This window comes from Bubalus kerabau, chromosome 8, assembly GCF_029407905.1.
Source record: "Bubalus kerabau isolate K-KA32 ecotype Philippines breed swamp buffalo chromosome 8, PCC_UOA_SB_1v2, whole genome shotgun sequence".
NCBI lineage: Eukaryota > Metazoa > Chordata > Mammalia > Artiodactyla > Bovidae > Bubalus > Bubalus kerabau.
In genome coordinates, this window is record NC_073631.1 from 109,277,343 (window position 1) to 109,298,630 (window position 21,288).

Below are 21,288 nucleotides of genomic sequence, written 5' to 3' on the forward strand. Positions count from 1 at the left end.
ATTAGGTGTCTTTTTTAGTTAGTTTAGCCTATTAAGAATCTCTACTTGAAAAATAATGTAGTGTGATCTGAGACAACTTGCCTCACCTGAGGGACAGAATAAACAGGTAAATTCTAGGACAGCATCAGGATTTCAGAGGCAAAATTTCTGGGGTGGGTTATAGGAATGCATATAATTTTTCCAAGACCCTGGTGATTTTTGTTCATATTAAAATATGAGAATATATGTCAAGAGAACTTTATAAGATGGATGGAATTGCAACCCTTGTGTAGAACTCTACCATTCTCTTCTCGATCTTTTTTTTTTTTTTTTTAATTTTCACTCTCTTCTTTTCCTTTTTCTATTTCTTCTTGCTTCTTTTTGTTGTTTCTTTGTTGTTGTTAGAATGATTTCTATATTTGATACATAACAGGATTCTGGTAAGATAGTTCCCCATGAAAGGTGAGACATAATTACAGCTAAATAATTTAAAATCCTAGATCAGACATCCACTCATTTCTGATGAAAATTTTGCAGCATGTGCTTCAGTGTCAAATGAAAAAATATATTCCAGAATTGCTGGCAGAATCACTTCCTGATTCTCCTCCAGGTCTTCGGGGGTCCTGCCTGCCCCAGTCTTGTTCCAGGTTGATGTCAGAGGACTCAGTTGGCAAGTACTGTGATTCCATGACCCAGCTTCTCTGGAGTGATGGGGCCAGGGTTTGGTGGCAGTCTCTGGACTCAGGGATTGAATTAAATCCAACAGAGATGTCTCATACCTGATAGTGTTGGAGGGTCTCCTGTGGAGGCGTGGGTTGGCAGGGGCTCATCACAGGGACGGGGTACTGCCAGCAGCAGTCCTGGAAGGTCCCCCTTGGCATAAGCCCTCCTGAAGGTCGCCATCAACCCTACCTATATAGAGTCTGCAGACCCTAGGGCTGGGTCACCCCAGGTCAAACAACCAACAGGGAGAGAGTGCAAACTTCTTATGGTTTTCTTAAACTTCCACTTTCCTAAGAGCCCTCAAGTGGGTTTGGAGCCTGTTCACATTGTCCATGTAACAACATCAACAAGAGGTCAAACATTTGGACTGAGGGTTCCCCGTCTCCTGCAGAAGGTGCCCCTCAGGCTGTGGGTGTTGTCAATGGGGCCCACGGTCTGCAATTCTCTTTGCTGCTGTGCATCAGAAGCCATTGCTGGGAGAGCTCTTCCTGCTCTCATCCTGCCATGGACATGAGGCTCCTCTGCTGGGAGACCTGCCTCCTGGGGGAGAGGAGTTCAGGGGTGCATGAGGACCTGTGTAGAAGATGTTTCCCAGAGCTACAACAGAAGCACTCTCTGTGCTTCTGTCTCTTCCCACAGGACATGAAGACCCTGGGGACAGCCCAGTACCACCCACTGGATCACAGAGATGGGACGGGGTGAGTCTTAGATAGGATCCAATTTCTGGTTACATCAGTTCAGTTCAGTTCCTTTGCTCAGTTGTGTGAGACTCTTTGCAACCCCATGGACTGCAGCATGCCAGGCTTCCCTGTCCATTACCAACTCTCAGAGCTTGCTCAAACTCATGTCCTTTGAGTCAGTGATGCCATCCAACCATCTCATCCTCTGTCGTCCCCTTCTCCTCCTGCCTTCAATCTTTCCCTGCATCAGGTCTTTTCCAATGAGTCAGTTCTTCTCATCAGGTGGCCACAGTTTTGGAGCTTTAGCATCAGTCCTTCCAGTGAATATTCAGGACTGATCTCCTTTAGGATGGACTGGTTGGATCTTGCAGTCCAAGGGACTCTCAAGAGTCTTTTCCAACACTACAGTTCAAAAGCATCAATTCTTTGGTAATCAGCTTTCTTTATGGTCCAGCTCTCACATCCATACATGACTACTGGAAAAACCATAGCTTTGACTAGGTGGACCTTTGTTGGCAAAGTAATGTCTCTGTTTTTTACATGCTGTCTAGGTTGGTCATAGCTTTTCTTCCAAGGAGCAAGTGTCTTTTCATTTCATGGATGCAGTCACCATCTGCAGTGATTTTGGAACCCAAGAAAATAAAGTCTGTCACAGTTTTTCCATTGTTTCCCCATCTTTTTGCCAGGAAGTGATAGGACGGGATGCCACGATCTTCGTGTTTTGAATGTTGAGTTGTCTGGTCAAGTATTTGTTGAGAATGTCTGGTCACATATTTCTTTACAAAATGTGAGGCTGGAGATGGAGTTTCTGTTTCCTTCCATATTCCCAAAGCACCGCAGCTAAGTCAGGATGCCCACGGATGGATTCTCAGCCGAAAGACCTAAGGGCACCCGTTCCTTCCTGAAGCTCCGGCCTGTGGATCCAGGGACTCAGCTGTGCATCTCTGAGCCAGGTGGCCCTGGTGCAGTGTGGCTGAGTCAGTTTCCTCTGGTGCAGGCTCCCTGGCCTCTCTTCTCCCCTTGAGCTCTAGGAAGAGGTTTGAAAAGGCCCTTCCTCATCTTTCTGCCTTGGAGGAAAGAAGCAGCTTGATGGCTGTGACTCCAGGTGCTACCGGCAGGGAGCCAGACTGTAAGTTCTGTCTTGAATTATCCTGGTGGATGTGCTTTGGGACTTGGGCTTCTGAAATTCCTAAAAATAATGCAGAATTAGGCAGCCTGTGGTTAGGCCTGTGATTAGAATTGGGTTTAGAAGACCCCCATCCCAACAATTTCAAGTACAGAAGCCAGATAGCTGAAGTCAGTATCTCAGAAATGCTAAGAAACTCCTTCTGAGTTTACCTCAAACACAACTCCCCTGCAAACTCTTTCTCCAGCAACATACCCTTCCAAGATGATGACCTCCATGTCTGTGGACCCACGGACAGTCGACAACTAGGGGTTTATAATAGTCCTTTCATCAGAAGTCTGTCTCCTCCACAGACTGACAGACCCTTGAAGGCAGTGACTATATAGGAGTAACTGTGAAGGAACAGCAAATACAGTCTTTTTGAGAGGATGGAAGTCAGATAAACACTAATTAGTGATCCCCACTCAGAGACACTTTCAAGAAACTCAAATCTCAATCCTTGTACAGCTGCCCAGGAAAGCATGAAATGATACTCTATGATATCAAACCCTCAACTCCTCCATTCTCTCTCATATAGGCTCCAGGTCCACAGGCACTAAAACTGGAGTTTTAGGAAACCTGCTTCCTAATTCTAATTCTGGGACTTCCCTGGTGGCTCAGTGGTAAAGGGTCCATCTGCCAGTGCAGGAGATGCAGGAGACTTGGGTTTGATCCCTGGATCAGGAAGATTCCCTGGAGGAGGAAATGTCAACCCACTCCACTATTCTCGGAGAATAGTGGAAAATCCCTGGAAAATCCCATGGACAGAGGAGCCTGGTGGGCCACAGTCCATGGGGTTGCAAAAGAGTTGGACACAACTTAGCAACTAAAACAACAACAACAATCCCAATTCTGGCTTTTATTTTAAAAAAGCGGTAAGATGCTGGCAGATGTCCTCGACTTTCTCAGGCTCAGTGTTCTCTTTAAAATTAGAGACTTGCATCATTTACTTGTTCTCCAAGATCTGACATGACTATTACTTTTTGACTCAGGATGTATCTCCATTTTTCCCCCCCACACCTGTGACCACAGGGATTGCTGGGGAAGACATGTCACAACCATCTGGAAGTAACCAAGCATAATTGTGCATGTGGATATGACTGATCCAAGAACACCTGCTTGGAAGGGGCCCCGTGGAACACACCTGCAAGCCTCAATCTGGATTCTGACTCGGAATGTGTTCCTATCAAAGAAAACAGTGTGTATTTTCTGCAATCTCCCCTGCTGCTGCCAGTTGGCAATAAAGGAGTGTGTCAGAAAGTCTACCACCACAGAAAGTGGTCAGACCCTCTGGTGTACATGGCAGCCCTGATTCAGACACGTCATCCTGGCCTCATTAGGAAGAGCATCTTTTTCATATACTAAAGGGTTCTGTTTGGGACCACAAATGCATGGCTATTGTAGTTCAGAACACAACTTGCAGCTTCCCGCTGCGAAGAGCAAACCATTTACTATCATGGTGAACTGTGTCAAAGAAAATTTTACTCAGACACTTATTACAATGATAAGGCAGGCTTTATTCAGTGAAACCACAGCAATGGGGTTTTGTGGTAGGGGAGACAGATTGGGCACAACTCAAATAAACCAAGAAAAGTTTACTTTACAGTCAAGGAGTAGGGAGGCAGAGGGGTTCAGTAGACAGAATTACTAAGAGGAAACTTCAGGAATGAGGGGAGATACTGGCTAAACTGAGCTACGTGGGTTGTTGAAGACAGGTCAGAATGATCAGACACCACCTTGGGGGATTTGGGGGTGTAGGAATTAGGTTAGATAACAAGGGTATCAGATACTAAGGGTGGGTATTCTGGCTAACTGACTTATGAGGGTTTTTGCTAAAATTGGGCTCTTGAGGACTGCCCAAGAACAGGGCCTAGTTCAAGAAGAGAAGGGATTCTTAATGTAGAGAATGGACAGAATTTTAACACATTTGTTGTAAGAAATGAAGGAGAATGATGAGGTGAAGAGACAAAGATGACTCTCAGACTTTAATAGTTACAGGATGTTCAACAAATCCAGGAATCACAGATAAAAGAGAACATTGAGTGAACAAATTCAGTTTGGATCGCTTTTGAAATTGTGGTACGTTTGAGGTGTCCACATGGGTATCCTTACAACCGTCCCCTGCCAAGAACCCCTCTCTCTTTCCTTTTTCCATGGCCAGTGACCTCACCCACTGCTGCCCCACCTTTCAAGGCTAACACACACACATGCACACACATGCACATATGTACACATCTGCTAAGACATCCATTTAAGGCACACATCAGCTCTTTCTCTCCCCACCTTCCCCAGCAGAGGGCAGTATCAGATTTAAAAACCAGTCATCTATTTTAATTTTGTTTTATTACTATCTTCTCTTACCTAAATCTTGTGCATAACAGGAATACTATTCTGGTGAAGTAAAAGCAAGTCCATATTTCCATTTTTACTATTAAGAGGTATAGAGTAACAAACAAGAGCTTCTCTGGGGCCTTATACATCAAAATAATAAGACATTTAGGAAAAAATTTAACTAATAAAATGAAAGCTATTGACCAAAAAGAACAAAATATCGCTTGAAAGAAATTAAGGAAGGTCTCAATAAATGGAAACCTATCCCAGGATCATGTATTGGAAGAGTTAATATTATTGAGAAGGAAAAACTGAATTCCAAAATTCTAGCTACCTTTCTTGGCCTGGAAATTGACAGTTCAGTTCAATTCAGTTGCTCAGTTGTGTCCAACTCTTTGCAACCCCATGGACTGCAGCACACCAGGCCTCCCTGTCCATCACCAACTCCAGGAATTTACTCAAACTCATGCCCACTGAGTCGGTGATGCCATCCAACCATCTCATCCTCTGTTGTCCCCTTCTCCTCCTGCCTTCAATCTTTCCCAGCATCAGGGTCTTTTCAAATAAGTCAGTTCTTCACACCATGTGGCCAAAGTAATGGAGCTTCAGCTTCAGCATTAGTCCTTCCAATGAATATTCAGGACTGGTTTCCTTTAGGGTGGACTGGTTGGATATCCTTGCAGTGCAAGGAACTCTCAAGAGTCTTCTCCAACACCACAGTTCAAAAGCATCAATTTTTCAGCACTCAACTTTCTTTATAGGTCAACTCTCACATCCATACATGACTACTGGAAAAACCAAAGCTTTGACTAGATGGACCTTTGTTGGCAAAGTAATGTCTCAGCTTTTTAATAGGCTGTCTAGAAATTGACAGGCTGATACTAAAATTTATATGGAAATTTAAGGTACTAAAATTAGTCAAAACAGTTTGAGAGAAGAAAATTTTCAGATGACTCACATGTCCCCATTTCAAAACTTGCTGCACGACTACAGAAATCAAGACAGTATTGTGCTGGAAACAGGATAACCACAAAAATCAATATAATTTTTATTAATAATAAAATTACTAAAGTCAATATATTAATAAAATTAATGGCATTAATATAATTCTATTAATAAAATAGAATTGAGAGTCATCTCAAATAAATCAATACATTTATTTGGAATTGACTTTAGATAAGAGTGCTGCTGTTGCTAAGTCACCTCAGTCATATCTGACTCTGTGCGACCCCATAGACGGCAGCCCACCAGGCTCCTCCATCCCTGGGATTCTCCAGGCAAGAATACTGGAGTGGGTTGCCATTTCCTTCTCCAGTTCATGAAAGTGAAAAGTGAAAGTACAGTTGCTTAGTCACGTCCGACTCTTCGAGACCCCAGGGACTGTAGCCTACCAGGCACCTCCGTCCATGGGATATTCCAGACAAGAGTACTGGAGTGGGTTGCCATTGCCATTTCCAGATAAGAGTGCAAAGGCCATTAAACTAGGAAACAATATTCTTTCTAATGAACGGTGCTAGGAAAACTGGATATCCATGTACAAAAGAATACAGTTGCATCCCTTCCTCATACCATATACAAAAATTCACTCAAATGTATCAAAGAGCTAAGTATAAGATCTGAGATTATTCTTAGATGAAAACAAAGGTGTAAATCTTCATGATGATGGAATAGGCAATGATTTAACTATCACACTAAAAGCACAGGCAGATAAGAAAAGCTAAGTAGGCTGGAATTCTTTGAACTGAAAAAAAAAAAAGTTTGTGCTTCAAAGAGCACTCTCAAGAGAGGTGAAGATAACCTCCAAAATGAGAAAACATTTATTAATCATATATCTATGATATATATTTTTTTAAAAAGCTTATATATATATTTTTTAAAAAGCTTACAACTCAACAATAAAAAAAATAATCCAACTTTAAAGTGAGCAGAAGATCTAAATACACATCTCTAAAGAAGATATGTAAGTGGCCAATAAATGTAGCAGATAGTCAGCATCATTAATCATTAAAGAAATGAAATGAAAATCACAGTAAGATGCCATCTCACATCCACTTGGCTGTAATGAAAATGACAGACAACAACAAATTTGGGGGCAGCTGGGGAGGAATTGGGAGCCTCATGCATTGCTGGTGGGAATGGAAAATACTATAGCCACTGTGTAAAATGTATGGGCAGTTCTTCGAAAGTTAAAGTGGAATTACCATAACCTAGCAATTTCAATTGAAAGCATGTGTCCACACAAAAACTTTCACGTGTGTGTTCAGGCAGCATCATCTGTAATAGCCAAAAAAGTGAGGAGATAACTCATTTCCCTACTGCCCTAGCAGCCTGAGGATTCCTGGATCTGACAGCATCCTGAAAGAGTCCCTTCAGGCTAGACGTGTGTGTTCAGTGATGGGCATTTTTGTCAATAGCATTAGTGAACAATTTGGAGTGTTTTCAGGAGAAATGACTGAGCGGATTCTAAGTGGTGATGGCAGCTAAGTTCTAATTGAAACATACAATTGGGTAAGCCTATGAATACCTCCCATAATAAGAGAGACCCTTTGAAGAAGGCCTTGCTGCTGCTGCTGCTAAGTTGCTTCAGTCATGTCCGACTCTGCGTGACCCCATTGACAGCAGCCCACCAGGCTCCACCGTCCCTGTGATTCTCCAGGCAAGAACACTGGAGTGGGTTGCCATTTCCTTCTCCAATGCATGAAAGTGAAAAGTGAAAGTGAAGTTGCGCAGTCTTGTCTGACTCCTTGCCACCCCATGGACTGCAGCCCACCAGGCTCCTCTGTCCATGGGGTTTTCCAGGCAAGAGTACTGGAGTGGGGTGCCATTGCCTTCTCCGGAAGAAGGCCTTAGGACCCTGCTATTATAAAAGAAGGTCTTGAGCCATGGTTATTTGGACACTAAAATTTACTATGATCTTATTTATTATTTGAGGCCTGAGCATCCTAGATGTACAAGTTACATCTCCTCCAGGGAGCCTGTAACTTCTAAAAGGGAGGGATGGTGTCTAATTCCTTCTTTGCATCTTCTTTCATATAATTATCTACTGTCACAGGGTAGGAAAGGACAAAAGAATGAAAGGAAGGAAGATCCCTCACACACAGATATTCCATTTGTGATTAAAGAGAATAATACAAATAAATAGAAATGAGACAAAAGTTTTGAGAGGGAGAGTTTATGGTTTTTCTAGTGACTGTTCTTTGTATTACTTACATCAAAAAAATCAAGTAGGATAATAACAGAGAAGAAAATGGATTATGAACCATTAACTAAGGTTCTCTCAAGATGCTTGAAGCCTTGCTTAGCTGAGGTGGAGGAAAGAAACTGAGTCAAATCCTTTTCTGTCTCTATTGTTTTCTGGCCGAAATTCTTGTCTCCACTTCCCTGCCTCTCAACAAACGTACCTAAATATCACATGTGGTCACTCCCTGTACTCGGTAATGGAAAATGGATAGATGATACATGCCAGTGAAAGAAAATGGAGGAATCAAAAGTAAAAAGTGTGCAGAAGTGGCACAAACTGTTTCAGAAGCTAAGGACTGATAACAAAGCTACTCACCTCTCAACACTATGTCCATACTGAAATATTCTAAACCAGGTTGTGTGCATAATTCAGAGGGAAAAAAGACTAATCTTGAACCTCAGTTCCATTTAAGTGAGGTACAAGAATAATTCTGGAGACAACGGGATGCAATGGAAATGGTGACCTCACAGGAAGACCCGCCTCATAGAAGCCAGCTTTGAGCTCTAGCTCCCTGAGCTGATGCACTAAATATACTTCCTGGTCCTGCCTGCAGGCTCCCCTTCATGCCCAACCCTCCCATGGGCACCAGCCTACTCAGCTGAGGGGTCATCTGGCTCCTGGCGGCAGTGAGTTTTGAGCTAACGGATCAGCATCACTGGACTTTATCTGTGGGTCAACAGCTGTGTCTGGAATATGCCCTGGACCTCCATGTTGCCCAGAGATGTTCTAAAAGGTATTGACATTCATACCAATGCAAATAATTGCATTTTGGAGTACAAAGCAAAATTCCTGTGAACTTTTAAATGAATGCAGGAGACTTCAAACATTTCTGAGCTCCCCTTGCCTTGCCTCATTGGAAGGCATTCACGTCCCCTTCTACTAAACTCCATCTCATGTAGTCCCTTCAGCTCTGAGGTCCCATGAATGTTGGCATCACCAGGAACCCAAGACACCTTGTCAGGGGCGAAGAACAGGAGGTAACACTGAGATGCAGCCCAGTGAAAGGACACAGTTAAGTTTCCTATCAGCAGCTCCTGGAGGAAGATCTGAAATTCATGATTGACCTTGAGGAAGCGAAAAATCATACATGAGTCAGGAATGCCACTGGAGCGCTTTTCTGCTGAATTACCCAAAGAGGGACCTGGTGTCTTGAAGATACAGTTGGTGGAGCTGGGAGACTCTCCAGTGTGTTTCTGGGCCAGTTCCTAATCCATATCAACGCAGTCATGTCCTTCCACTGCACAAACATTCTCCAGGCATGTCCCAGAAACAGCCGTGGGCTGGGGAAGCCGACATGTCTGATTAGTGAAATTGGCTACAAAGCCTTCCAAGGGATGAAGATGGAGATAGGAGAGGGCTGGAACACGCCAACTGAGGCTCAGGGATGAAGACTCTGTTACCCCAAAACGGGAACATAATTTAGAATAACATCATTTGTCTTGGGAAATATGCATTGCCTGATGCTTCTCTTTCATACTCTATTTCGAGTTCTCTACCGCATGCTTTAAATATAGGATTTTATTTAATCACCAAGACAAGCAAAGGCACTATTTTCTTCATTTTCAACATAGGAAAACACGGTTTGAGGAGTTCACTTTTTCTTTCTCAAGCTCAAAAAAATGGGAGGTGGGCTGTAGAAAAACCAAGAGAGAAAACACAGGTGTGTTTGGCCAAAAGGGTTGTGCTCTTTATACCAACCTATGTTGCCTCTTATTCTTTCTGGAACGTTCCCTGCCTAGTGCTTGCGCAGGTAGGTATGGATGCTAGGATTAGATATTCTTCAAATGTCTATGGTACATCCCAGAGATGGGGGGAATAGAGTTGGATAAACTGGTCTGGAATTTAAGACATGGGTCTGATCCTGAAATATTATTCATTAGAAACACATCACCTAAGATTTTCATCTCAGTGAACTTTATTTTTTTTTTATTCTTGTCACACAAAAAATGTTGGACACCTACAGAACACCATTTTGTTATCATTTTCTTTGATGAAACAATTGCAGAAAATCAAAAAGCAGATGAACCAACAAGGACCTACAGTACAACATAGGCAACTCTGCTCAGGGCTATGTGGCAGCATGGATGGGAGGGGAATTTGGGGGAGAATGGATACAAGTATATGTATGGCTGAGTCCCTTTGAAAACATCAAAACATGGTTAATCAGCTATACTCCATTGCAAAATAAAAAGTTAAAAAAATAAACTCTACATTCACGTGTAACCAGAGCATCTGCTGTACTCCCATTGTGAACAAACCTTCCTTACTGCAAGGAGGAAGGTGGGCCAATCACAGTGAGGCTCTGGCCTGGAAATGTGGGGTGATGCCCACTAGGGCCAGACAAAATGCAGAGTTTGGGGGAGGGAGGCACAAGGGAGGTGCAAGTGATTCAGATCTCTGTCTTCAGTCGCCTCATCTGCCAGATTAGGGAGCCCCTCTTGAATATCTCCAGGATCCTGTCCAACTCTCCTTTCTGGCCTTCTGATAGATTTCACACATTCAACCAGGGGGAGCCCCATAGCTAAGTTTCTTTCCTCACCGGTCTGTGCTGGGGGCTACGAGGAGACCCCCTTCCCACTATGGGCAACCAGGTGATGTGCTGCGTGGCCCTTTGTCTCTTTGGAGCAGGTGAGTCCCGGGTTCAGAGAGCAGATTCCCATCCTAAAGACGCTCAGCTCCAGAGCTAAGCCTTCCCTCACGGCAGCAGCATTGGCTGCCCTCTTGGGCCTTGTTTCCTGAGCCGCTCCCTTTCTTCCATAGGCACCGTGGCTGGTGGGGTCAGTCAGACCCCTAAATACCTGCTCAAAAAGGAAGGCGGAGCTGTGACCCTGGAATGTGAACAGGATTTTGATTACGACTCAATGTACTGGTACCGACAGGACCCAGGTCTAGGACTGAGGCGGATCTTCTTCTCCCGAGTTGTAAACAATGTTCAGAAAGAAGACATAGCTAAAGGGTACAGTGCCTCTCGTGAAAAGAAGCCTTTCTTTCCTCTTACCGTGACATCAGCACAGAAGAACCAGACGGCTCTGTATCTCTGTGCTGCTAGTAGAGACACAGTGACTCAAAGCCACCTCCTCTCTGCACACAAATGAGTCCTGCTTCCCACCAGGTGGCGGGGCTTTCTGTGTTCAGTACCCTTGGCCGTCGGCTTCTTCCTCCTGAACCAGGCACCCAAAGCAGCTGCAGCAGGAACACACGTCGTGGAATGGCACAATCCTGATTCAGCAATCCACTGGGTTGATTCTTAAAAATCACACCTATCTACATTAGGGGCTTCCCAAGTGGCACAGCAGTAAAGAGTCTGCCTGCCAATGCAGGAAATGCAAAAGATGTGGGTTTGATCCCTGGGTCAGGAAGATCCCCTAAAGAAGGACATAGCAACCCACTCCAGTATTCTTGCCTAGACAATCCCATGGACAGCAGAGCCTGGCAGGCTACAGTGCATGGGGTTGCAAAGAGCCAGATATGACTTAGCGACTAAATCAACTATGGAAAGGAAACAGGTTTCCTCCTTCCAGTGGAAGAATTTATGACACAAAAACCAGATTTTAAAACATCACTTGATTTGAAAACATCCACTGTAAAACTATTGAACTCTTTATTATTTCAGGGTGGTCCTAATACTAAAAAGAACTCTTTGTGAAATTTCATAATGGCCCCCGTTCCCATGGCCAAGTTGTAAGAAAGTGACTGTATGAAAGTCAAAAAAGTTAAAGTATCACTCAATGTTTTCTTAGTGGTAAGAAGCCATTGCATCAATTACCTTGGAAGAACAATTTCTAGAAAAATACAATCAAATAACTATAATGTTTCTTGGACACCATACACATAGTTTCTGAATTTAAAAATATACTAGAAAAAATAATGAGTAAATTAGACGAGTGAGAAAACCAGTTTAATTGTATAATAACTTAAATAGTCCAGAATTCTGAGGAAATAGAAAGGGATATGTGAGAAAAAGCTTTTGTCATGGCAGCTCTATTCATGGTGACCTCAGGCTGGAAACACCCAAATGACCATCAGTAACACGGTGAACAAATAGCTACCCTTAGGAATGGAATAAAATCTAGCAGAAAAGCAAATGTTATTTGTGAAATCATGGATGGATCTCTTCTTGAAAAAGAAGCCAGAGCACAGACTGTACAGTTAAGACAGCAGCTACGTTCTGAGGGCATTTTTAATTTACTTGTAGAGAAGCATGAGGGAGGCTTCTGGGTTATGAAAATGTCCTATATCTTGATCTGGGTCATAGGTATATAGATGTACTCATTTGTGAAATTTCACTGTGCTGTACACTCAAGGTTTGTGTAGTCTATTATATGTGGATTTTATATCTCATTTTAAAAGCTGAGAAAAACAACAGTAACAACAGCCACCTCAAAATGTAGTGAGTTTAACATATATTATTTCTCATGGTTCTGTGGGCTCAGTGGGCCTGGCTGGGCAGTTCCCATTTGGGGCCGCTCATGCGACTGGATGGACGTGAGTCTGAGTGAACTCCGGGAGATGGTGATGGACAGGGAGGCCTGGCCTGCTGTGATTCATGGGGTCGCAAAGACTCGGACAGGACTGAGCGACTGCACTGAACTGAAGTGATGCGGTCATGGTCAGATAGTCCCTGAACTGAACTGAAGTGATGCGGTCATGGTCAGATAGTCCCTGAGGCGGGAGACGCCTGAGGCTCCAGCCGCCCGCACATCCAGGATGGCGTCTTTCCGCGCGTGGCTGGGCCCCGCCCTGGGGCGCCCGGGACAGCTGGGCGCCAGCCTAGCGTGTCTGTCTTTCTGCCCTCAGCCCCTCAATGTGGCTACGTGGGTTTCCTTGCAGAATGGTGGCCTCGGGGAAGTGAACATGATTATCTCGTGGCTGGCTTCCCCTAGAGTGAGCATTCGAGAGACCCTGGAGGGATCTATAAGGTTACTTGTGACCCAGCTTCAAAAATCATACCATCACTTCTACCGCATTCAGACTATTATAAAGAGATGTGTGTTTATATAATACATAGATATGTTTAGTATTCAGTCCATTATATGAGGGGACTGGCATAGATACTCATGAAATAAATACTTCATTAAGAAGATGAGGACGTGTTTTTTTTCAATGTGAAAAAGCATTGAGGTTCTAGCCTGGTAGTCCTTATGTTCATCTATGGTCTAGTGATTAACAAGCATAAGTTGTCTTGATTACTTTGAGGATACATTACAGAAGTAAAGAATTAACAATGTCATTTACCACACAAATATAGCCATTTCCTTACATAAGACTAGGAAACTACTATCATTTCAATGATCTAGGCCTCAGTTTCTGTCCTATAACATTGAGAGTTGGGTTAGAACATGTCTGAGTTCTTCCACCAATGTTTGAATGGTTCTTTTATGGAAAAGGGCTTCCCTGGCACCTCAGACAGTAAAGAATCTGCCTGCAATGCAGGAGACCCAGGTTCACTCCCTGGGTTGGGAAGATCCCCTGGAAAAGGGCATGGCTATCCACTCCAGTATTCTTGCCTGGAGAATCCTATGGACAGAGGAGCCTGATGGGCTATAGTTCGAGAGGTCACAAAGAGTTGGACATGACTGAGCGACTTTCACTTTCACTTGATTGAAAGAGGGGCGGATCCTGCATCAGTGGTAATGATGACCACCAGGGGGCAGACGAGAGCATCCTTAGAATATGCAGACACTCAGCCCTCCTTCTAGGGGTGGAGAAAGAAAGGGCTAGGTCATATCTTTCTGCTGAGAGGTGTGGTGTGAGGCCAGTTCCTGAAGATGCTGGTGCTTCTGCTGCTTTTGGGACCCAGTACGAGCCTTATTAGCTAAGTAGCTTGGTCAAGTGTGTGTGTGTGTGTGTGTGTGTGTGTGTGTGTGTCTGTGTGTGTGTGTGTGTGTGTTGGCATGAGTGAAGTGATAGTCAGGGATTGTGGACTTTTATAATTTTTGAAGTTTTTTTGGCTGCTTGGTTTGTGGGATCTTAGTTCCCCCACCAGGCATTGAACCTGGTCCCTGGCAGTGAGAACACTGAATCCTAACCACTGGACCAGCAGGGAATTCCTTAAGACTGTGGATTTTTTTACACTGGACAAAATGAGAGGGGACATGCCATCCTATTTGGAGGTGTAAAGGGTAAGGTGAGGAGCCACCAGTCAGGAGAGATGGGGGATGAGAAGCCTCAGAATTAGGACAGGATGATTTCACAAAACAAACAGGATTCCCTTGGAGCCAGGAAAAAGGTGAGCGAGTGAGCCAGGCTGTGGTTTTCTGCCTATGGTCATGTCTTCCTGTCCTGCTGGGCTCTCATCTCCTTGACCTCTGTCTCAGCAGGCTCTGGGCTTGGTGCTCTCGTCTCTCAGCAGCCCCGCAGGGCTGTCAGTAAGAGTGGAGCCTCTGTGACCATCGAGTGCCGTGCAGTGGACTTTCAAGCTACAACTGTGTTCTGGTACCGTCAGTTCCCGAAACGAGGCCTCGTGCTGATGGCAACTTCTAATGCGGGCACTAATGCCACATACGAACAAGGTTATAACAAGGACAAGCTTCCCATCAGTCAGCCAGACCTAAAATTTTCATCTCTGATGGTGACAAGAGTGGATCCTGCAGACAGCGGCCTCTACTTCTGCAGTGCTAGAGACACAGCGCTGGGTAGAGATCAGAGACCCAGACAAGAATCTTGGTAGCAACCCCCTTCCCCACCCCACTGAACCATGGGACCCTGTGGAAGGAGGTGTGGGGAGAGAAAAGCCACAGCCTCTCTGACTGAGTCATCTGTGGCTGTGTGTGTAGAAAGAGAAAGGGAGAGAAAAATATCTGAGTAGAGAGCAGGGGGAAGGTATGGTGTTTGAGAACTAGCCATATGGAAATGGAGCTAGGCCTATAAATGGCCAACCAACCTGGAAAGTTCCCTGGGCCGAAAATTATAAAATCTGAATTTTTTTTTCTGATTCTCCCATATGCTAATCATAAGTTCTTAGATAAATTGACACATAATCCTATAGGTAGATCCCAAAATGCTTCTATAAAGCAATGAATACTTCTATAATAGGCTTCCCTGGTGGCTCAGACAGTAAGGAATCCATCTGCAATGCAGGAGACGGGAGTTTGATCCATCCCTGGGTTGAGAAGTTCCCCTGGAGAAGGGAATGGCAACCCAATCCAGTATCTTGCCTGGAAAATTCCATGGACAGAGGAGCCTGGCAGGCTATAGTCCAGGGGATCACAAAGAGTCAGACATGACTGAGTGACTAACTCTTTTATAATAAACACTGGAGTTTTTTCCTCCAAGAAAATTCAGCACTGTCTTGTCACCATCCTAGACTCTCAAGACAAATGGAAGCATTAGGCAGCCAAGTAGAGATGTTCACTCATGAAAGAATTCAGGGATGTGCTATATACAGTATTGAGGTTGATGAAAGAACAGGGTAGGACTGGACCTGGCAACCCTCTACACCTAAGTATAGAGCATGTGCAGAACCTTCACAAAGGGATCAGAGGGAAGAGAAGAGAGAAAGGATAAATAAGAAAGAGTTCAGACAACAAGGCTTGTGTGCAAAACTAGAAAGTTCTGTCAGAAGCTACAAGCTAGTAAGTGAAGCACTGAGTTTAAACCCCTAGAAATATCCTTTTCTAGGAAAAGGAAAAATCACACATTGACCATAAATCTTGTATCAGTTCAGTTCAGTTGCTCAGTCGTGCCCGACTCCTTGCGACCCCATGAATCGCAGCATGCCAGGCCTCCCTGTCCATCACCAACTCCCAGAGTTCACTCATACTGACGTCCATCGAGTCAGTGATGCCATCCAGTCATCTCATCCTCTGTCGTCCCCTTTTCCTCCTGCCCCCAATCACTGCCAGCATCAGAATCTTTTCCAATGAGTCAACTCTTCTCATGAGGTGGCCAAAATACTGGAGTTTCAGCTTCAACATCATTCCCTCCAAAGAAATCCCAGGGCTGATCTCCTTCAGAATGGACTGGTTGGATCTCCTTGCATAGCCCAGTAAAAATAAGCAAAAATATTAACATACACTTTGGAGAAGAAACACCTGTAATCAATATACATTGATTTCCTGGTGATCAAGAAACATGGAGAAAGATGCAATTATATGTAAATTGATATCCATTTGATTAGCAAAATATAAAAAGCCTAGAAATAAAGAGTGTTAGAGAGAGTCTTTCAAATTGTGGTGCTGGAGAAGACTCTTGAGAGTCCCTTGGGCTGCAGGGAGATCCAACCAGTCCATCCTAAAGGAAATCTGTCCTGAATATTCACTGGAAGGACTGATGCTGACGCTGAAGCTCCAATATTTTGACTACCTGGGGTGAAGAGCTGACTGGTTGGAAAGACCCTTATGCTGGGAAAGACTGAGAGCAAGAGGAGAGGGGAGCAACAAAAGATGAGATGGGTGGATGGCACCAGCGATTCAGTGGACCCAAGTTTAAGCAAACTCAGCGAGATAGTGATAGACAGGGAAGCCTGGTGTGCTGCAGTCCATGGGGTCACAAAGAGTCTTGGACACGACTTAGTGACTTAACAACAACAACACACATGTGAGATCAAAAAGGAGAGAAAGTAAAAGAAACAACTTAAGGATATTGAAGCTAGGACGATGATGGTGGCAGTGCTAGAAATACAGGGAAATGAGTTTTAAAACATAATTAGGAAATGAAATCAAGACCTGGGTAACTGATTCATCACGAGAGGCAATAGATGGAGAGGAAGGTTTTGACTACAAGTCAGATGAATCAGGAGGACCAAGTGGGAAGAAGATCATGATTTTCTTGACATGGGGGATGCCTCTGAGACAGAAATCTCACCAGAAATATGCAGAAAGCAGTGGTATGTAGGAGTCAGGGGCTCAAAAAATGGACCTGGGTGAAGGTAAAAATTTGGGACAATTTCCATAATTGGAAGAATGAAAGTGCCTTCTTGATCCCTTGATGACAGAATATACAAAGAAAAGATCAAAGAACTGAGGACAGGGATCTGAGGAGCCCACTTACCTTGAATGTGGCCCTAAGAGATTAAATTTAATCAACTGATCAATAACACCAATGAGTACTGGATCAGTGACTGTGTAACTAAGTACCAGTAGCAAATCTCTGCAGTACTCCAGTAGGTCACCACCCGCATGGCTGCATGTTTCCTGGTCCTGATGATTCTTGGGGTGTCTGGCTGCCACTGTGCAGCATAGAGAAACTCCCCACTCGCCACACAGGAGGTGAAGACCGCCTGAGACCAGAGGGCCTGTGAGAAGTGTGCCCCTCTGACCATCGAGTCAGTCAGTCAGTCAGAGTTATCAGGGCTTCCCTTTGGCAAAGAATCCTCCTGCAACGCAGGAAACTCCAGTTCAACTCCTGGGTCGGGAAGATCCACTGGAGAAGGGATAGGCTACCCACTCCAGTATTGTTGGTCTTCCCTTATGGCTCAGCTGGTAATGAATCTGCCTGCAATATGGGAGACCTGGGTTCGGTCCCTTGGTTGGGAAGGTCCCCTGGAGAAGGGAAAGGATACCCACTCCAGTATTCTGGCTTGAAGAATCCCATGGACTGTATGGTGGTTGGGGTTGCAGAGTTGGACACGACTGAGAGACTTTCACTTGAGCACTAGGGGGTGATGTGGGTCTTTCTGTAAAACACGTCAGAGCATAGAGAGCAGCACCAACCTTCCTTCATTTGAGAAGTTGTCTGATACTTCTGGAAACTCAGGAGAGATCTTTGAGGTAGTGGTTGTGAAAGCATGAGTAAGGATTAATCAGATCCATTGCACCTGCCTTCACTAATCAAGGTCGTCTTAAGACTCGCTTGGCCTCCAAGTGGCGTGTGTCCTGAATAAGATGTTTGCCTGAGTTATTTTCCAGGAAACTGCCGGTAGTGCAGCAGAGCCCAGAGTCAGCTGTGTCTAGTTTGAGCCGAACTGGTTGAGACTGATTAGAACCAGCGACCCTCCTCCTAGGGAAGCACAGGTGTCTGCCTGGGGACCTTGTGACCTCAGAGGATCCAAGACTCTATTCTCAGATCTTGCTGAGCACTTCTGTGGTGAACGGGCAGAGGCTACAGCTCATTTACCCCAGCAGAGAAGGACAACGCATGCACATTTTTTCAGTCCCAAGCTTCCCAGGCTCCCCATTTGCACGTGCTCAGTAGCTAACTCGTGCCCGACACTTTGCGACCCCATGGATGTAGCCCGCCAGGCTCCTCTGTTCATGGGATTCTCCAGGCAAGAATACTGAAGTGGGTTGCCGTTTCCTTCTCCAGGGGATCATCCCGACCCAGGGATTGAACCCTCATCCCTTGCAGTGGCAGGGCGGATTTCTTTACCACTAAGCCACCAGGGAAGCCCATATCTCAGACCTTCAGGTCATGCTTCATTCATGACCCTGCAAATACCCTGTGTCCCTTGCCTTTGCGGAGGCGGATTTGAGGTCTTGTTTTCCCTGGTGGCTCAGTGGTAAGAGCCCACAGGCCAATGCAGGAGACACGGGTTCCATCCCTGGGTCGGGAAGATCCCCTGGAGAAGGAAACGACAACCCACTCTAGTATTCTTGCCGGGAGAATCCCATGGACAGAAGAGCCTGGAGGGCTACAGTTCATGGGTCGCAGAGTCAGCCCAATGGGGTAGGAGGGCGGGGATACTCTTGCTTGGCTGGCTTGAGAAGAAGCCCTTACTTTACTGCAAACATCAGAGTCTCAGCAGTTTGGCTCCTTGTACTTAGAGCAAAATGAACCTGCTAACAGTTGGGAGAATGATTTGCAGCTATCCTGGGATGACAATAGGGCTTGAAAATAGCAGGATCTAATTCTGCACTTCCTAATCCCCAGAGCATGTATCACAGTCTACAGTACCAGTAGTTGTTCTGGTCACACGTCATTGATAAGTAAGTCAATGAATGTCATCACTAGTTCTGTTTCCCATTGTGTTGAATCTCCAGCCTGGTAAAACAAGAAAAAAAGCATGAAAATGAAAAAAGAAGGGGGAAAGAGTGATTATAGACAGATGACAAGTATAGAAGGTGCGAAGGAATCTAAAGAAGCATTGCATTATTAATAATAACATTTAATAAGTTAATGAAAATTAACATAAAGTCAGTTTATTCCCATACACTAGCAATAGATTTTTAAAGAGAGATCATTTAGTAACAGAAAACATAAAATATAATACACCTAAATCTATACAAAGATAAACAATTCAGAAATTGATTAAATTTTACAGGAAGGCATTTTAAAATCTGAAATAACTGAAGTTACATGCCATGATCATGAATAAGTTAAACCAGTACTAAAATTATTCCAATTTCAGCACTATCATCTATGTATTCACTACAGCACTAAACAAAGTCACAACAGGAATTTTATGAAATTTGACAAAAGTAGTCATAATTTAAGTGGAAATAAGAGGAGAGAATACTCAAGATAATATTAAAGAACTACAAAGTGATGTGAATTTGCAATCTAATCATCAAATTATTTTATAATTTTGTATAACTAAGTGGACAAATGGAAAATCATAAATTTAAAATAGCACTATGCATATACAGGCACTTAATATGTGGTAAAGCCACCACTGCAGGTATGTAGGAGAGTAATGCAATATACAGGTTCTTCTGGGACAAGTAGTTCTCCACAGGAAGAAAAATTAATCTAAACTCTTTCTCACAACATAAGCAAAAAAAAAAAAATTCTAAAAGGATTAAATGCTTAAATGCAACATTTAAAGTATTAACTATGTGGTAAATATTATAGGAATATATTTTTATGAACTTGAGCTATGGAAACGTTGCTTATAAAGAATTAAAGAATTCACACCTTGCCAAAAAAAAGAATGATAGACTTTACTAAATAAGAAATATCAACAAAAAATTTACAAAGAGTTAAAACACAAGTCACAAATTGAAAAGATATTAGCATACATGTAAATGACAAAGTTTAGTATCTGAGATATATGAAGAATGGTTATAAATAAATGATAATCTACCAAAAATATGAGAAAAGAGCAAGGTACAGAACCAGTGGCCTATAAATGTATTACTTCAGAATATCAATTTCCTTCGCAGTCATAAAAATGCAAGCTAAAGCTGTAGTGAGATACCACTTTAACCTAATAGACTGACAAATTAAAAGAACAGTACATGCCAATGTACTAGATGCTAGACGAGGAACATTTGAATATAGTTCATAAACTGTTGTGGGACTATTTGTTGGCTTAATTAATTTGGAAACCATTTTGTCTTGCTATGTAAAACAGACACGGTGACCCTAAGGCTCAATTTTTACAATCCCAGGTATAGAGAAACTTTACACCTAAGTATGTAAAGATTGTGTAAGAATACACTCCTATTTGTTGTAGCGTTAAATTTGGGTGAAAAAAAAGAAAACAACGAGGGTGCATGAGGTTAAATGGATAATAGATTCTGACAAACTAGTAAATGGACTCCTACATATTAGTGAAACTGATTTATCTAAAACTACATGAGACAACATGATTTAATATCATAGGCATATGTTGAATGAAAAAAGAGCATGGCCAAGAAAAAGAACTCCCTCAAAAACATTTAAAAGCCATACAACACTGATTAATACAAAATTTGCAGATTCTTACATAAATGAGAAAAACTGTAATGAAAAGCAAGTGAATAAAAATATGAACTTCAGGAGTGCAGTTACATGGACATGGTAGAAAAACAACCATAAAGTCTATAAGAATAACACAGGGGCTTAAAAATTCTTAGTGCTAATCTAACTCCTAAGCTGATTGATTCAAACAAGAGGATTCACTTTATTTTTTCCCTAAATGCATTGCATATTCATCATAAATATTATTTTGCATAAGTTCAACATTTAATTTTTTAATTTAAAGAGGCAGATATATGATTTTTTTAAGTGCAGTGGAAACTATGATTGATAACAGCAAGCTGTTCATTGTCTGAGAGGGAAGGGAGGAGGCAAATATACAAGGTAAAAAAGGAAATAAATTGTTAATATGCAAGTAACTGTTATTTTTAAAGAAATAGTGAAAGAGCAGAATCAGGAAAAAGAAAATTAAAGCAGTTTGAAATCCACACAAGTTGTTTAACCAGCTTGCTCTGCCCTTCCAGGCTGTGCAACGTTAGTCTCGTTTTCCATATGATGACCACGAAAAGTAATCACGTCACAAGGAGGTGCTGCAGGGGGATGAGGAGGCT

The 21,288-nt window shown here is 43.3% G+C and overlaps 2 gene segments (V, D, J or C); both read left to right on the forward strand.

The window, feature by feature from the left end:
* Window positions 1-10,698: 10,698 nt before the first annotated feature.
* LOC129658429 (T cell receptor beta variable 19-like) lies at window positions 10,699-11,214 on the forward strand. The segment is given in 2 exon segments: window positions 10,699-10,747; window positions 10,880-11,214. Coding segments are annotated over 2 exon segments (384 nt in total).
* Window positions 11,215-13,887: 2,673 nt separating this feature from the next.
* On the forward strand, window positions 13,888-14,789 carry LOC129658430 (T cell receptor beta variable 20-1-like). The segment is given in 2 exon segments: window positions 13,888-13,918; window positions 14,440-14,789. Coding segments are annotated over 2 exon segments (381 nt in total).
* The last annotated feature ends 6,499 nt before the right edge of the window (window positions 14,790-21,288 follow it).